Source organism: Heteronotia binoei, chromosome 19 (assembly GCF_032191835.1).
Source record: "Heteronotia binoei isolate CCM8104 ecotype False Entrance Well chromosome 19, APGP_CSIRO_Hbin_v1, whole genome shotgun sequence".
NCBI classification, from domain to species: domain Eukaryota; kingdom Metazoa; phylum Chordata; class Lepidosauria; order Squamata; family Gekkonidae; genus Heteronotia; species Heteronotia binoei.
The window spans coordinates 45,138,136-45,155,233 of NC_083241.1; the positions used below are offsets into that span (position 1 = coordinate 45,138,136).

The 17,098-nt window shown below is 47.2% G+C and overlaps 1 protein-coding gene across 1 annotated transcript in view; it reads right to left on the minus strand.

Annotated features, from left to right (window-relative positions):
* Positions 1-2,435: 2,435 nt before the first annotated feature.
* CGNL1 (cingulin like 1) overlaps positions 2,436-17,098 on the minus strand; it is a 43,843-nt gene continuing 29,180 nt past the window's right edge. The window contains exons 14-18 of the mRNA XM_060259818.1: positions 11,417-11,500; positions 9,110-9,234; positions 7,889-7,997; positions 4,758-4,921; positions 2,436-4,057 (exon numbers count right to left, since the gene is read on the minus strand). Of these exons, the coding sequence (XP_060115801.1) occupies positions 3,922-4,057; positions 4,758-4,921; positions 7,889-7,997; positions 9,110-9,234; positions 11,417-11,500 (618 nt within the window). The 3' untranslated portion in view covers positions 2,436-3,921. The remainder of the gene's footprint in view (positions 4,058-4,757; positions 4,922-7,888; positions 7,998-9,109; positions 9,235-11,416; positions 11,501-17,098) is intronic.

The window sequence follows — 17,098 nt, forward strand, 5'->3', positions numbered from 1 at the left end:
TTGCTAGAAGTGAAATAACTGTAAACAAATAAATTTTCAGTGCAATGATAATGAAATATTTATTGCGGGCATTAATTTATTGCATGCATTTAATTTGCGCAGGTCATAGGGTTGCAGTATGCAAATGGTTCACAGACTGACTTGGATAAGTGTTTGAGATGGTGGCCTGTACTGCTGCTGTGTGTAGCTTATTGTAAGTGGGATCCTATTACGTGATTTCTGTGCTTAATGTGTCATGTGAATACTTATGCTGTGCTCCAGTTCTTTCTGAGGATTCCAGACTTCTACAATCCTAATGCATTGTTTACAAATGTACAATTTTGTCTATTGTGCTGACTCACACTGAGTAATGCGCTGTGAGTTCCAGTGAGAAAGGCAGACTGTAGATAATGTAAACAAGCAAACATAAATAAATAAATTACCTGGCTGTCAGTTTGATGCATGATGGCCCATTTTCATTCTCCTTCCTTCCTTTCCTACCAGATATCATCCACTTGCCACCTCCTTCTGGTGTTGTGTAGTCATCTAAGGGTTCTCTCTGGTTTTCACTCTAGCTTGGTGCTGCTCCCACATTCCTTCCAGTGTGCCCATGTTTACTTCTGCAATGCTGTCTGAAGTCTACAGGTGGCTTGTGAAGGAGCCATGTGCAGATCACAAGCCACAGGGTAAGTACCACTAGACTGAACAATGAGAAAACCACATCAGGGTACTGGATATTAGAGGAAATGATGAAGGGTAGGCACCCGCTACCCCCTTGAGAACTTATAGTGAATCCTGGGCCTGTGATGAATTATGTAGGCACTTAAATCTTTTCAGCCACTGGAAATACCCCACATGCAGAAGAAGTCCTCTTCCAACTACTCTGCTTTTTGATTGGAAAATCAGATCAACTGGACCAAGGCTTCTTAGATAAATATTCAGGCCATGAAGTAAAGGCCATCTTATAGATACTGCATGGCCTGTAAAAGTGGGGGTTGGTCAGGGCCAACTGTCCGGTGAATGAACCTGAGCCAAAATTTCACCCCAGGCCACGTGATCCAAGATGTGCACCCCAACAGCACTCGGGGTCTCCCAACTGTGCACTGATCTTTCACTATTGCTGATCTTACATGGGCCAGCTGCCCCAGGTGGGTGCTCTTGGGCAAGTTAAACCCCAGAGAAAGATTGTCATAAGATACCCTTTAGACACAAGGAAATAGAGCAATTACCATGGCAATGGTTAATCAGTACGTCAGTATTTAAATAGATTAAGGTTAAAGCTGTGCCTCCCCCCATTAACTGGACAGTTTAGTTGATTTTTTTTAAAAGTACATGTATTTATAGAAGCCTAAGTGATTGGTGCCCTCCAAGTGCTGGTATTCTGCCTTCTCTTTCAGCCATGAATAAATGCTTCTTCTAAGTTGAGGCATGCTGCAACATGTCTGCAAGTACATATTATTGGAGTGCACTTCTTTTTCAGACTAGTTTATTCAAATGTAAATTTATGCAGATTTAATTCTCAAGGTAACCTGAAATCCGTGTGATCAGTTTCTTTAAGCAGGTGACAAGAATCAAATAATAGCTGCTATTGGGCACCAGAACGGTACAAATGGAAGGTATTGCTGCCATTCCAGGCAATCCACAGATACTGATGGGATACAGGAGAAATTAGCAAATAAATCAGACACCAGCAAAAAAGAGTCCTTTGGCAGGCTGTGTTGGACCTCGCAGTTCCATTTTATATCTGATTGATTCAGGCATCTCCACCATCAGCCAAAAGGCGTGGAGAAAAATGCAGTTAGCGTAACACCATCCTCCCTATAGTGCTGCACAAAATCTGAGGCCCTCTTGCTAAATGGAAGGCTGTTTTCTTACGCTCAGGAGGAGGGACCCTTGATGGATGAATGGGTGATTCTCTTTGTACTCTTGATCTACCCTCTGCACTGGAAAGGGAAAGTAGACCATGTACAAAAAGGAGCCTGGGGCACTCACAGAGTCTTCTCCTATACATGGCCCCAGGCTCTGACTCTCATAAAGGAGTCAGGAAACAGGACAACTCTACTGGGCATACTGCCTAATGGCAGGATCAGTTCCATTTCCATGGGCCATGTATAGGAGAAGTTACTGCTGCATTGTATCCAAGGCTGAGTTCTGCTCCCTTGTCAATGATGGCCCAAATCTGCTTCAGCTTGCCCCCAGGACAGGGGCCATCTATGCAGAGAGGATGCGCTCCTACTTGGGAAAGAGCGTGCGAGAACATATGAAGCTGCCTTATACTGAATCAGACTGGCAGCAGCTCTCCAGGGTCTCAAGCTGAGGTTTTTCACACCTATTTGCCTGGACCCTTTTTAGTTGGAGATGCCAGGGATTGAACCTAGGACCTTCTGCTTACCGAGCAGATGCTCTACCACTGAGCCACCGTCCCTCCCCAAACCGTTCAGTGAGACTCAGAAGTTGAAAAGAAGAGGTTTAACCATGGCAGTTTATTTCAAAAACTCTTGTCTTTACAGAGTAGCATGTCTGGAGGTAGCTGCAAAATTACTTGATCTTTTCCCAGATGGCTTAAGAGTCTCCATTGATGGGCGTGATCCAGCAGAGTTCTCCCGCAGAAGCTTCTGAAACAAAACAGGGGCTCTGTGCAGGAGAATTGGTGGATTCTGCCCTACTTTTTGTTTAAGGCAGGATTTGGATAGAGATCTTAGAACCATAACCAGCTGTATAAAATAAGGTCTGCATTATAAAGTTTCAGAATAAAAATAGTCTGTGAGAGATTGTATCTAGCTGATTGTCATCGCAAAAGGATTCCAGTTTCTTTCCCCATTCTAAAACTGCTGTCACGGGTGGGTGCAATCTTTACTCCTCAGACACTAGTAATAAATTTCTGTCTCCGGATACTGCAGGAGAGAGAGAAGGTCACGGCAGGCACCTTGGGCAACAAGTACATTTCAGAGATAAATTATTCCTTTTCATAAGGATTTCCCTAAAGCAGTTTTTAGTGATACAACTGGTTGAGAGGTCCCTTAATTCAGTAAATAATAATAATAATAAATGTACATCTATAGAGTAACCTTTTCTCGAATTGCCATCTTTACAAACTGCAGGAATCAAAAGAGGATCGTGATACCAGCAGCTGCAGCCCAGGCTGGAACATTCACACTCAGAGCACTGGTGACTGTGTCCGCATCTCGGGAGCAGGTATCTCTTCCCTTCGTTAAAATGATACAAGGTCAGACCTCATACAATAGTTACCAAGCTATGCTATGGAAGGCAGGACATCTCTGCCCAATAAAACTAGCACTGACCATCCCACTGACATTGTGCTCCCACAGTTATACAGAGAACTCAAGAGTAAAAAATTTTTTGACCCTTCCACTGGGTCATTGTAGTCACCCTGAAAGCTAAAATATGACTTGCTAAACATAAACAGAATATAAGAGGTTTCTGAAGGTTTAAGAACAAGTCTCATACTCCATATAGATTTCAGCACTTTGCCTGTGTTCTATAAAAAAATAGGAAGCTTTACAAAAATGGCAGTAGAACAGTCCATAAAAGTGTCTGAAGTATATACATTCTGTACATGATTTCTTCTACTTACAGTGATTAAATAATAGCCTTCACTCTCGTGTTTTATCTGTTGCTTGCCTTTAAAGACAAGCTTGGCATGGAGTCAGTTGCAAGAAAACAAAACTCTGGCTCCCTAGGAGAGCTGCTGGTTCTTCTGAGGAACTTGACGTAAAGGTGTTGGTTCCCCCATCATGGTTGCAGATGGTTTGGAAGACAAGAACTTTATGGTTTAGGATATTTATTACTGAAGTATCTGTAAAAATTGCAAGCCACAAAGTGATAGGTAACCCACCCCCCAGCTCTGACATTCCTGTGGCCTTTGACTTCCTCATCAGTGTGTGTTTGCAACTCTTTAAGAGCTGTGGGACTGCTTTGTTTCTAGCTTCTGGCCTCGCTGTCCTTTAAAAATTTAAATCCTGAAGGTCCTTCATAAAGGCTGTCTCCGTCAGTGCTGACATCGTCGTCATCCTCATCATCCAGGTCACTCAGAACTTTATTTGGCAGCTTCCTGTACCTGCTGAAACAATGATAAATATATGAAGCACGTCAGTATTCAAAATGCCTCCCAGATGCTTGGGCTACATCTGTGTTATGCCTTTAAAAAGCCACCTCATTCAAATGAGTCCCTTCTGCATCCTCAAAGACTACAAAACGACCTGTCCGTGCATATAAGAGATGCCAACTGGGCTCCCCTGCAGTCTTGCAAGCAGAATGGGCACTCCTCTTCTTGGGTGTGTACATATGTTTATAATGTTGGCCAGCACAGACACAAGGAGTGTGCAATGTGTAGTCGAGGGTTTTTTTAAACAGGCTATATGGCCATCTGATGGCAATGCTGATCCTGTGAACTTAGGCAGGTCATGAGAGGGAGGGCAGGAAGGGTTGCATCAGTGTTTAGTTCTCGTGGCCTTTTCTTACACATCCCAGGAAATGTTGTTTGCTACTTTGGAGTCAAGCAGCAATTTTTCCCCAGGCCAGTTTAGCCAGAGACCCTGGAGGTTTTTGTCATTTTCTGGGCATGGAGCAGAGGTCACTGTGTGTGTATGAGAGGGAAGTACTTGTGAATTTCCTGCATTGTGCAGTGGGTTGGACTAAATGACCCTAAAAGTCCCTTCCAGCTCTATGATTCTAAGGCCCTCTTTGGTCCCTTGGGAGTGCTGAGTGTTGGAGGGGGGGGGGGGATCCATCACAGAGAGCTGTGACACCCAAGTCACCTGAGCTCCTTTTTGATTGCATTCAGTTGCCCCTGCAGCTGGTCGTTGAAGTCCACTTGCTCTTCCAGATCCCTCTGAAGTTTCTTCTTTGCACTCTCCAGCCTGTCGATTTCTTCTTCCGCTTCCTCCACTTGGCGTTTCATTGCTTTCAAGCGCAAGCTCAGCTGCGGAACAAAAACAAGGGCCAATCAGAGCTGGGGCAGAGATGAGACTCTTATTCCTTAACCACCCATGACATAAAACATAGAGCAGCTTTACAGGAGCCATCAAGTAGTCATGGGTCATTTCTGTATTCAGAGAAAGGCATAAATTCTGCCTTCTGTTTTGCAGCTGCTGCATATAAGCAGCTCCGGTTTCTGAGAATCTTTCCTGGAGCAGTTCCAGAAGGCAGCTGTGTTGGTCTGCAGTAGAGCAGCTGGAGTCAAGTCCAGGAGCCCTTTGGAGACCAGCAAGATTCCTTTAATAATAATAACAATAATAATAATAATAACAACAACAACAACAACTTTTTATTTTTAACCCGCCCTCCCCGCCGAGGCAGGCTCAGGGCGGCTCACAACATAAAATACATTATACATCAAGTTATACTTATAAAATCATGGTTAAAACAAATTACAGATTATTAAAATTAACATTAACAATATGGTGCTATAAAAATAGATCTTCAGTAGAATTCAGTAACTAAAAGCATTTTCAGCGGCCCTTCCTAGCTTGTCATTAGTTGAAGGTTATCTTGAAAAGGTGGGTTTTACAAGCCCTATGAAATTGATCTAAGCATCGTAGGGCCCGCACCTCCTCTGGGAGTTGATTCCACAGCAGTGGGGCTGCGACAGAGAAGGCCTGATCCCGGGTGGCCTTCAATCTGGCCTCCCTTGGCCCAGGGACATTCAGCTGGTTTTTTTCCAGCTGACCTCAGCGCTCTCTGGGGCTCGTATGGGGAGAGACAGTCCTTCAGGTAGGCAGGTCCTCGGCCATATAGGGCTTTAAAGGTGATAACCAGCACTTTGTAGCGAACTCGGTATACCACTGGCAGCCAGTGCAGTCCGCGTAGCCCCGGCTGTATGTGCTCCCACCTTGGGAGCCCCAGCAACAGCCTAGCCGCCGCGTTCTGCACCAGCTGCAGCCGCCGAGTTTGGCACAAGGGCAGCCCCATGTAGAGGGCGTTGCAGTAGTCCAGTCTCGAGGTGACCGTAGCATGGATCACCATTGCTAGGTCACGGCGCTCCAGGAAGGGGGCCAACTGCTTCGCCCGTCAAAGATGAAAAAACGCGGACTTGGCAGCGGCCGCAATCTGTGCCTCCACTGATAATGAAGGCTCCAGAAGAACCCCCAGGCTCTTGACCTTATGGGCTGCTTTCAGCAGCACACCGTGAAAGACCGGCAAGGGGATTTCCCCTCCCAGGGCACCGCGACCCAAGCAAAGGACCTCTGTCTTCGTTGGATTCAACTTCAGCCCGCTCAGTCTGAGCCAACCTGCCACGGCTTGCAGTGCTAGGTCCAGGTTTTCTGGGACGGAGTCAGGTCGGCCGTCCATTAGTAGATAGAGCTGGGTGTCATCAGCATATTGATGGCACCCGAGCCCGAACCTCCGAGCAATCTGGGCAAGGGGGCGCATGTAGATGTTAAACAGCATCGGGGAGAGAACTGCCCCTTGTGGCACCCCGCACACTAGTGGATGCCTCCGGGACCGCTCTCCCCCAATAGCCACCCTTTGTCCCCATCCATCAAGGAAGGAGGAAAGCCACTGTAAGGCCAACCCCCTGATCCTGCGTCGGCGAGCCGGCGGGCCAGTAGCTGATGATCGACCGTGTCGAATGCGGCCGACAGGTCCAACAGCATCAGCACCGCCACGCTGCCTCGATCCAGATGCCGCTGGAGGTCATCTACCAAGGTGACCAGCACCGTCTCCGTCCCATGACCCGTACGAAAGCCGGACTGGTGGGAGTCTAAGGCGGAAGTGTCATCCAAAAAACTCTGCAACTGTGACGCCACTGCCCTCTCTATAACCTTACCTAAGAATGGTAGGTTCGAGACCGGTCGGTAGTTCGCCAACTCGACCGGATCTGCTGTACTCTTTTTTAGGAGAGGGCGGACCATGGCCTCTTTCAAAGATGCCAGAGCTCCCTTTGTCAGATACCAGGGGAGCACTGTACACACTAAAGCTCACACTCTACACAGCTTATCCCGCCCAGAAATCTGGTGGGGCTCTTAAAGCTGTTTCTTGAAGCAACCACTCCTAACAATGTGAAGCCAAGAAGGCTCTCTCCTGGCCTCTTTGCTTCTCACAATGTGCCCTGAACAGAGGGAATGGGGGAGAGAAGGGCAAGGGAGCAGGGGATGGGTGGCTGGCAGTCAGGGTTTTGTGGCATCCCGCTGCCTGAGCTTGGGAAACCCATCTGACGTGATCCGTGTGGAGCGCCCAGTATCAGCAGAGATGGTGCAGCCACATACCCCAAGGCCTGACTTGCTTGAGGGAAGGGAGTGATCAGTCTTCCTTCTAGTGTAGTTTGTTCATCTGTTTTTAATTGGATTATTTTATCATTGCATTTTTAACTGCTTAGATGCTCTACTGTTCCCATGTCTGCTGCCTTGTGGTCCCAGATCAGGTGGAAAGGCAGCATAAAAATATTTTAAATAAATAAAACCATGCCATGTCTCCTGTTTCTGCCTCTGCCCAGTTCTGCATTACCTTCACAAGCACAGAAATGTGGATGAGGAGAGGAGCTGAGGAGAGGGAAGACATTCCCTCTCCCCCCCCCCCGCCTTTGATTCAAGTGGTCCCTTCCAGAAGAGCACTTTAGGAAAGGGGGAGACATCAATGCACAGTTTGTCTCAGTCGGTGGTAGGACGAAGTGAGGTCATTCTTAATGGTCTTGTTACCAGGCTGTTTTTTTTTCTTCTATTTTACTCATCTGGACACAACAGTGCCCTCCCTTTTTCTACAAACATCAAAGAAACCATTTTTAAAAAACTCTGCTCTCCTGAAAGAGAAGGGCAAGGTGGCATTTAGAGCGAAAAGAGAGCAGCTCGCTTGGGATTTCAAGAAAAGCAGAATTTCAGTATGGAATGAATTGCAGAAGCCATTCAGAAGATCATTCTTGCAGCATCTTGCCAGCTCCTTTCCCCTTTACCTGGTCCTTTTGGTCTGTCAGGGACAGGTGTTCATCATCCACCTGCATCATGAGTTCCTTCACTTTCCTTTCAAGCCTGCGGTTACTCAGCTGGAGATTAGACCGATCCCTAGGTGATCAGGGAGGGAAATGCAGACGTTTACAACAGGGGAAATTGGGAAAATGAAGTAAGAGTGGAGGTGGGCATGCACACCCTCTCCTGCCTTGAATCAGAAAGGGCCCGCTGCTTACAAAGGACAGTGCAGAACTTTGGTGGGGAAATGATCTCCTCTCTAGTTTTTCTAATGATTGGTAATATGGACAGACGAAGGTGCCTTCTACTGAAGCAGAGTTCAAGGCCAGTGTTGCCTACTCAGACTGGCAGCGGCTCTCCAGGGCCTTTCCCATCACCTACCACCTGATCTTTTCAACTGGAGATGCTGCCAGGAATTAACCTGGGACCTTCTGCATGCCAAGCAGAGGCTTATACATATGCCCACAGATCCCACCCATGAGCTCACCCCCAACTGGACCCTGGCTGCCCTTGCTGCTGATGGTGCCCAGCCAACTAGCAGGTGGGCAGTGAGCTTTCCCCCATGGTCTTCTGCTTGCCTTCCCTGGCACCTTGCTGAGGTGCACCGTGGGAAATGTAGCTCCCCACAGGTATTGGTTGTTAAAATGGCAGCGTCTTGGTGACTACATTTTTCAGAGCGCACTGAGATGTTGAGTGGGAAAGAGAGGCTCTCTGCTTGCTTGCCTGCTTACTGGAAAAGGACATCCTTCTCTTGTTGGAAGTAAAATCTGAGCCACAGGAAAAATATTTATTGCAAAATATTTCTGTACTGCCTTTCTAGGGAACCTACTTGAGGGGGGCTAGTGTTATTTGGGAGACCTGGGTTCAAGATGTAGTATTTTGGAACAGGAAAAAAGCTCTCTATTGGTGTTTGTTTATTGATTTGATTTCTAGACCACCCTCCCCCAAGTAGGGCTCAGGGCGGTTCACAACATTTTTAACACCATCCGGAGAGGTTAAGGATAAAGGGTGCCAGGCTTTGCAATCAGGGGAATCAGAACAATGAAGTCCTCAGCCATGGCTAATGTTGTCAAGCCCTGTACCATTTCCCAGCAATTGTATTCAGAGGGAGGCCAGCCCTGAAAATGCAGGGGTCATTTAGCCATCCCAGACTCAGTATTTACTCAAGACGACTCTCAGATTTTGCAGGATCTGGTCATTTTCTTTACCTTTCCTCGTTCTCCAGTCGCTCCTCCAGCTCCACGATCCTGGCTTCCATTTGAACCAGCAGCCCATCTTTACTGGACCTGTAGGAGCCTTCAAGGTGAAGGATTCGACTTTTCAGATCTTTGTTCTGCAGGAAGGATATGCAGAGTAGCTTTAATAGAGGAGTTTGTATGAATTATGAATTACAAGATATTTCGGTGCTCAAAGCATAAGATCCAAGCAGAAACCCGCAGGGAAGCGTCTCTCCTTGAAACGAATGGAAACATCTAGTGGACTGGGGGCCATGTCTCAGATCCATCTGCCCCAGACTCCTCCACCTCTGGCAAACAACTGCAAGAGCTGCCTGGTATAAATATTTCACCAGAACCAGAGGGCAGAGCTGCAGGAGAGGAGATGGGTAGTGTGGATGAAGAGTGGACCAGAATCAGGCCCCTGGAGGGCTCCTATCAGGCCCCTGAGCAACTGGCTGTCATCTGCTTCCTTCTCCCTATCTCTTGCTTCTTTCTGAATAACAGCTTGCTTTGCAAGGCTTGCTCAATCATATAGGAGTTACAGAGCAAAACCTCTATTTTCTCCATTGGCTGAGGATCCTCCCATGAGGAGGAAGGGAGGAAGGCAGAGCTTGTTTTTCTCAGTCATACAGCAGAGCTACAGAGCCAAGCCTCTCTCCCTTCTATTGGCTGAGGCTCCTTTCCCCTGTCCCCTGGGGCAGAAAGGGAAAATCCACAGCTTCCTTTGTCCAGTTCCCTGGATCCCACGGAAGAAATATAAAGAAAACACATTTAAGACCAACGAGTGCTAACGTTTTAAGCATGTTTTTAAAATATGTATATATTTGTGTTTGTCTGTGTCCTTTATAAAGTTTCTATCTTCTACCTAATTTTAAATAGGTACGCACACGGCCTGACCCGACATGGCCTGGCCCAACCCAAAGTGGCTCGGCCCAACAAGGTCCCATTTATGTCAGATCCTGACCTCATAACAAATGAGTTTGACACCCCTGTGTTAAACAATAATGTGTTATAGCAAGCAGCAATTAAGAGGCTTGACTATCAGATCCCAAAAAGGTATCAAGAAGGAACAAGACAATTTTATGGGAGAGGGTGGTTCATAGGCCGGGGGTTACCATCAAAAAGGCTTTGCCAGTCTGGTTTCTCTGCAAGTAAGAGAAGGACCAAATCATGGGGAGGCTCAGACTCCACAGCAAGAGTGCAGGTTTAATCAAGCAAATAACTGGTAGTGGGAGTTAAAAGACAATAGTGCATCTGGGTATGTGCAGACCTGCCTTTTGCTTCACCACCACATCACTATACTTCTCCTGCATGTGGAAGGAATGCAGGCACGGGGAGGCTGGAAGCGGCCCTGAGCCCCAACTCATCTTTTTGGTATGAACCCCTCTTGACTGCCTCAGCCGGTTAGTGTAACCTGGATCTCGCAATATTTAACCTTGTTTAGATTGCCTCAAAAGTTATGAAGACTTCAGTAAGTTGGGAAAACTTGAAAGACAGAGTTAGGAGCTGCAACATAGCCTGAATTTCAAACCATGCAGGTGATATTTTTCGTACAGAGTCCTTAATTCAGGAATAGTTGAATCAAGTTCAAGTCCTTTAAGGCCAACAAAGTTTTATCCAAGGTACGACCTTTCTTGTGCACGCACATGCACGCTTGTACCCAGAATAAAACCCTGTTGGTCTTCAAGGTGCCTCTGGTATTCACCTGCTTCAGACTAACATGGTTGCCCACTTGAATCTACCAGGAATAGCGGATTCTTTTGAGAAGGAAGAGTATCCATTTGGGATAATTAAGATGCATGTGTTTACCACCAGGGGGCACTGTGCTCCTGCAGACAACCCCAGGCTGCTTCCAGCTTAACTGCCTTGGAAACAAGCTGGTTGGGGAAAGACGCTTCCCCTGAAAGGAGGCCCAGCTCCTTAATCCTGCGGGATCCCAGCCAGAACAGGAAGACGTTCTTGCACAAGCTCAGAGGGGTGCTGCTTTTTAATATGGCTTCACCCCCATTCTGGTGTTCAAAATATTGCTCAAAGGGCCCTGACTTGGATAGCCCAGGCAAGCCCGATTTCGTCAGATCTTGGAAGCTAAGCAAAATTGACTCTGGCAAGTTCTCTTGGAGGGAAGACCTCTTCGAAATACCAGCAGCCAGGAGGACAGGAGCAGGCTTTATTCAGCCACATCTCTGAATATCCTCCAGGCCCCCAGTAGGGGTCAATCACCAGAAGTCTGACATGACTTCCAGGTGCAAGCCCACACACACACAGAAAAAGTTGTTCAAAGGAAGCTGGAGTTCTTACCTGCCTTTCCAGGGAAATCTTGTCGCATTCCAGGTCTTGCCTCACAGCCCTTTCCTGAAGCAGTTCGTTTCTCATTTGTTCTATCTGGGATGGGGGGGTGGGCGGAGAGACAGAAAAGGCGGAAATCACCAAACTGCTAACTACACGTGGCCTTCATTTCAGCACCCATCGTTTGATAGCATTTCTGCAGCTCTTTCAGTGTGCAAGTTCTTCACTTTTGTAATCCTTACAATGATCCTGTAAACAGTCGTATTGGAGACAGAGCATGGTGTGCCTCAGGCCCCCAAATGATTGCATGACATATGTCCAATCTGAGCATTTGATTTTTGGCTCAGCATCTTAGCCACTACAGTACCCCTGCTCACATTTATCCTACAGCCTTCGGAAGTGGTTTTGAATGCTATCCTTGCAGTGTTCAGTGCAAGCATTTAGTGCTAAGTAAAGGGACAAATGAGTGTTAAGTCAAATGGGCCTTAGAAAGCATTACTAACAACAAAGCGAGTGGAGATGACGATATCCCATTTGAGCTATTCAGAGTCCTAAAAGACGATGCTGTTAAAGTGATGCACACATTATGTCAGCAAATTTGAAAAACGCAACAGTGGCCACAAGATTGGAAAAGGTCAGTTTATATTCCATTCCCAAAAAAGGGTAATGCCAAGGAATGTTCAAACTATCACACCATTGCACTCATTTCACATGCCAGCAGGGTCATGTTAAAGATCCTACAAGCTAGGCTTCAGCAGTATGTAGATCGGGAACTACCAGAAGTTCAAGCTGGGTTTCGGAGAGGCAGAGGAACTAGAGATCAAATTGCCAACATTTGCTGGATTATGGAGAAAGCATGGGACAACCCTGCAGAGTACCAGAAAAAGTCTATTTCTGCTTCATTGACGTGTGTGGATCACAACAAACTGTGGCAAGTCCTTAAAGAGATGGGAGTACCAGCCCACCTCACATGTCTCCTGAAAAACCTGTATAAGGGTCAAGAAGCAACTGTCAGAACAGGATATGGAACAACTGATTGGTTTAGAATAGGAAAAGGTGTTCCACAAGGATGTATATTGTCACCCTGCTTATTTAATTTATATGCGGAATACATCATGTGGAATGCCAGCGTGGATGAAGCACAAGCTGGAATTAAGACTGCCGGGAAAAACATCAACAACTTCAGATATGCAGATGACACTACTCTAATGGCAGAAAGTGAGGAGGACCTAAAGAACCTCTTGTTGAGGGTGAAAGAGGAGAGCGCAAAAGTAGGCTTGAAACTCAACATCAAAAAAACTAAGATAATGGCATCTGGCCCCATCACACCTTGGCAAATAGGGGAAGACATGGAAGTTGTGACAGACTTCACATTTCTGGGATCCAAGATCACTGCAGATGGTGACTGTAGCCATGAAATTAAAAGACGTTTGCTCCTTGGAAGGACAGCTATGGTGAACCTGGGCAGTATAATAAAAAGCAGACACATCACTCTGTCAACAAAAAGTATAGTCAAAACGATGGTATTCCCAGTGGTAATGTTTGGTTGTGAGAGCTGGACCATAAGGAAGACCGATCACAGAAGAATAGATGCTTTTGAGCTGTGTTGCTGGAGAAAAATCTTGAGAGTCCCTTGGACTGCAAAAAGATCAATTCAGTCAGTCCTATGGGAAATCAACCCTGACTTTTCCCTGGAAGGTCAGATGCTGAAGCTCAAATACTTTGGCCACTAAATGAGAAAGGAGCACTCCCTGTAGAAGATCCTGATGCTGGGAAAGACAGAAGGCAAAAGAAGGGGAGGGCAAAAGATGAGATGGCTGGACAGCGTTACTGATATAACTAACATGAATTTGAGCATATTCAGAGGATGGTGGAAGACAGGAGGGCCTGGCGTGACTTGGTCCATGGGGTCGCAAAGAGTCGAACTCGACTGCGCAGTTGAACAACAACAACAAAGATTAAATCAAGGCTGAACTCTCCCTAAGAGCTAAAATGACTGAACTGAGGCTTCTGTACTTTGGTCACATTATGAGAAGACGAGTCCCTGGAAAAGACAATCATTCTAGGAACAGTCGAAGGCACACAGTCAAGGAAAGCACAAGGGCTCTCAGCTTGCAAGATCTGAGAAAGGCTGTTAATTATAGGATGTTTGGGAAGTCATTAATTTAGTGTTGCCAGAAGTGACTTGAACACACACACACAAAGGGACACATTCAGGTGGCCGTGTTGGTCTGAAGCAGCAGAATAGTTTGAGTCTAGTGGCAGCTTTAAGACCAGCAAAGTTTTATTCTGAGTATATCCTTGCGTGTGCACCCACACTAGAAAACTTATAGCCAGAATACAACTTTTTTGGTCTTAAAGGGTACCAATGAGCTCCAACAGGCAAAACAATGTAGAGCATCTACAGCCCGTGTTAGAGACAGAGATGCAGGACAGGGCCAAAATATGGCTTTATGCTACTGAGGAAGCTCCCATACATGCGGCTGCATGCAAAGAAGTCTTTCCATACAGGACGTGAACATGGATAAGCAAGCCCTTGACTGACGGATTGGAAAGGCCCAGTTATTGGGTCATGCAGACAATGCTACTATAATTATTCTGCGAGGCCCAGACAAAATAAAAGAACATTCTGGATAATGAGCGACCAATTAAAAGATGCCACTTTAAAAACAGAGTGTGTTCAATTTAGCCGGTCACAGTGTGCTTCTGCACAGTGAGCCATTGTGTCTTCAGTGTGCTCTGAGGCTGTGAAAAATGTGTGTTGCTATTGCTAGGTCTCATGTTAGGGCAGCCAGTCCATCTATGTTCAGGTTTGAGTCGTGGTGCAAAATGTGTCACAATATAACGGATGGAAAGGAGTGCTTTTAAGGGCTTTTCCACTTTCCTAACAGGTGAAAAGTTCTAGTCATGTTCTGCAAGCATCAGAATCCTTTTGGTGACAGCCCAGCCAGGAGGTGTCCTGGGCCTTTGTGAGATTTGCTTTGGGATCAACACTATACCAATGGAGAACAAGTGGAAGCAAGAAGCTTCCTTTGAGCAGATGAAGAAGAGTTGGTTTTTATACTCTGCTTTCCTCTTCCCTAAGGATTCTCCAAGTGGCGTACAATCACTTTTCCCTTCCTTTCTCCACAACAGTTACCATATGAATCAAGCGGGTCTGAGAGAGTTCTGAGAGAACTGTGTCTGGCCCAAGATCACCCAGCAGGCTTCATGTGGGAGAGGAGTCTCCAGATTATATCCCTGTGCTCTTAACCACTACGCCACACCGTCACAGAGCCCGTATCCTAACTCCCTGCATCCCAGTTCAACTGGTTTCAGCTAAACACTCTGCTTTTCTCTGCCAGTTCAATGAGTGGACATTTCTTTTCCAGCCCCGCCCTGCAGGGGGAGTGCCCATTCAGGGAGGCTTCAGTCAAAGGAGCAGTACAGTCCTTTGTCCAATGGCTGGACTCGAAGAAGCTTATCAGTCTGATGCTGACGCTTCACAAGAGCTTGCAGGCCATAGCAACAGAGAGCTTTGAAGTCAAGTACCACCTGATAACCGCCACAGAGAGTAGCCCCTCCTTACAGGGATCCAGTTTCTGTAGCTTTTGGATGCTTTTACACAGGACAAAACAAGGGGAAGTTGCCGACCCCTGCAAAGAAGACCAAAACCATTCGGCTCTCAAGATGGCTGTGCTGTCAGTGAACATAGTTCCCAATTATTTACCACCTGCTTTTATTGGCGACTGATGCTTATTCCTGATTGGAAGCCAGAGTTTCCAGCCTCGTGAAGGATTCTTATTTAGCCATGACTTCCTGCTGGTCTCTCAGCATCAGTACCCCTAAGCTAATCACACTCCTCTCCTCCCTGGCATTTCCAGTTAGGAAGGGCCAGGGAGTAGATGATGGGAAAGACCCCCTCCCTGCCAGAGACCAAGCTGGAGAGAAGCTGCCAGTCTGAGTAGTCAGTACTGACCTGGATGGACTGAGGGTCTGATTCAGTAAAAGGCAGCTCCACGTGTTTATTATAGAGGATGGCTCATGGCTCAGTGGTAGAACGATTGCTTGCAAGCAGAAGGTCCCAGGTTCAATCCCTGGCTTCTCTACTGAAAGACCTGTGATTGAAACCTGGAGAGCAGCTGCCAGTCTGAGCAGGCAATACTGACTTTGGTGGACCAAGGTGGGTCTGATTTAGTAAAAGGGAGTTCTTAGACCCACAGATGCTCGTTTTCAGTCCTGTTCTTGCCGCTGCCTCTAAGTTGCAGTTTTGAGAGTTTGGGGTTCTCAGTGGCCCTGGAGGTGCCTTCCAGCTCTGTGATTCCATGACCATGACCTTGACCCACTGCAGCATAACTGGTGGGGGCTAAATGTGCCAGTTATGGGGCGAGTGAGGGAGAGATGGGGCTTGGAAACCAATTATGAAGCCAGTGCTGGACAGCAGCCCCATCTGAACTTGAGAAGATGAACAACCAGCAAGAACCACCTCGCTTAGCTTCCCGATCCATCTTGTTCTGCATGGGGCTGGTGGTCCAAGTGTTGGGCTAAAACCTGAGAGACCCGGCTTCGAATCTCCATTCAAGCTCTGGAAGCTGGCTGGGTGACCTTGGACCAGTCATGCTCTCTCAGCCCTGACCTACCTCACAGGGTTATGAAGATAAAAGGGAAGAGAGGGGAATGTTGTAATGCGCTCTGGGTCCCCGTTGGGGAGAAAAGCAGGGTGCAAGTGAAGCAAAAATGAGCACATTAATTTTAAAAATTAAGTGGACAGCCTGTGGCTGCTGGCCACCCAACAGGACTGCTTTCCCTGATGCAGGCAGCCTCTGACTGTGGAGCTTCCATTTGACTGCCGCAGCTAACAATGACATGAATGTGTTTATTTCACCCGTAAAGCCCTCCTTACGAGTGTGAGCTACGTTTATTACGGCATGCAAAGCCACAAGATTTGACGATGCCCACAAGTTCAGTGGAGAGGCAAGAGGGCAAAGACCAGAGGCAGAGAGTGAAAGCAAAAGCCCTCCCCCCGCATCTCCACTGCAGCTCCTCTCCACAGACTGGGCACACCACAGCAGGTGGAAGGAGAGCAGCTGCCAGTCCTCTCCTCCCCAGCTCCTTCCATCAGAAGAGCCAGTCTCAATCTGTGCCACTCCAGGCAGAGGTGATCCCAGCTAGCAAGGAGACATGGGTCAGATGCATCGTGGCGTTAATAGAAGCAGTGGCACTCTGGGCCTGTTTCAGGGCGAGCAGCAGCTGGGGAGCCAGATGTCAAGGAAAAAGTAATTTGATTTCTAATAACCGTGAGGAGAGCCTGTTGCAGCCGCCGTTTTCCATCTCCCAATGCGCACCCACCTTCTGTGTCTCTCTCTCTGCGAGGTCTTGAGCAAGGAAAAGGAGGAGGGCAGAAATAAACCCTCCACCTTGCTGTTTTCCCAAAGCGGCTGACTCAGCAGAAGTGCTCAGCTGCTCAATAAAGGGAGCTAATAGAAATGCGGCTGCCTGCCTGGCCAAAAGGGATCCTTCTCTTCCCACATATTCCTTTGCTGCCTCCACGCACCTGCGCCAAGGGAGGAGCAGGTGCGCACCATCCACTGGGACCGCTTTGCCAAAGGAAATGAACGACGCTGTCAGTGTAACTTCATCCTTTGCTCATTTACTCTGCCATTGCCATGGAAACAGCTCTCTCCCGCACAGCAACTCGAAACTGCTCTGAAGTCA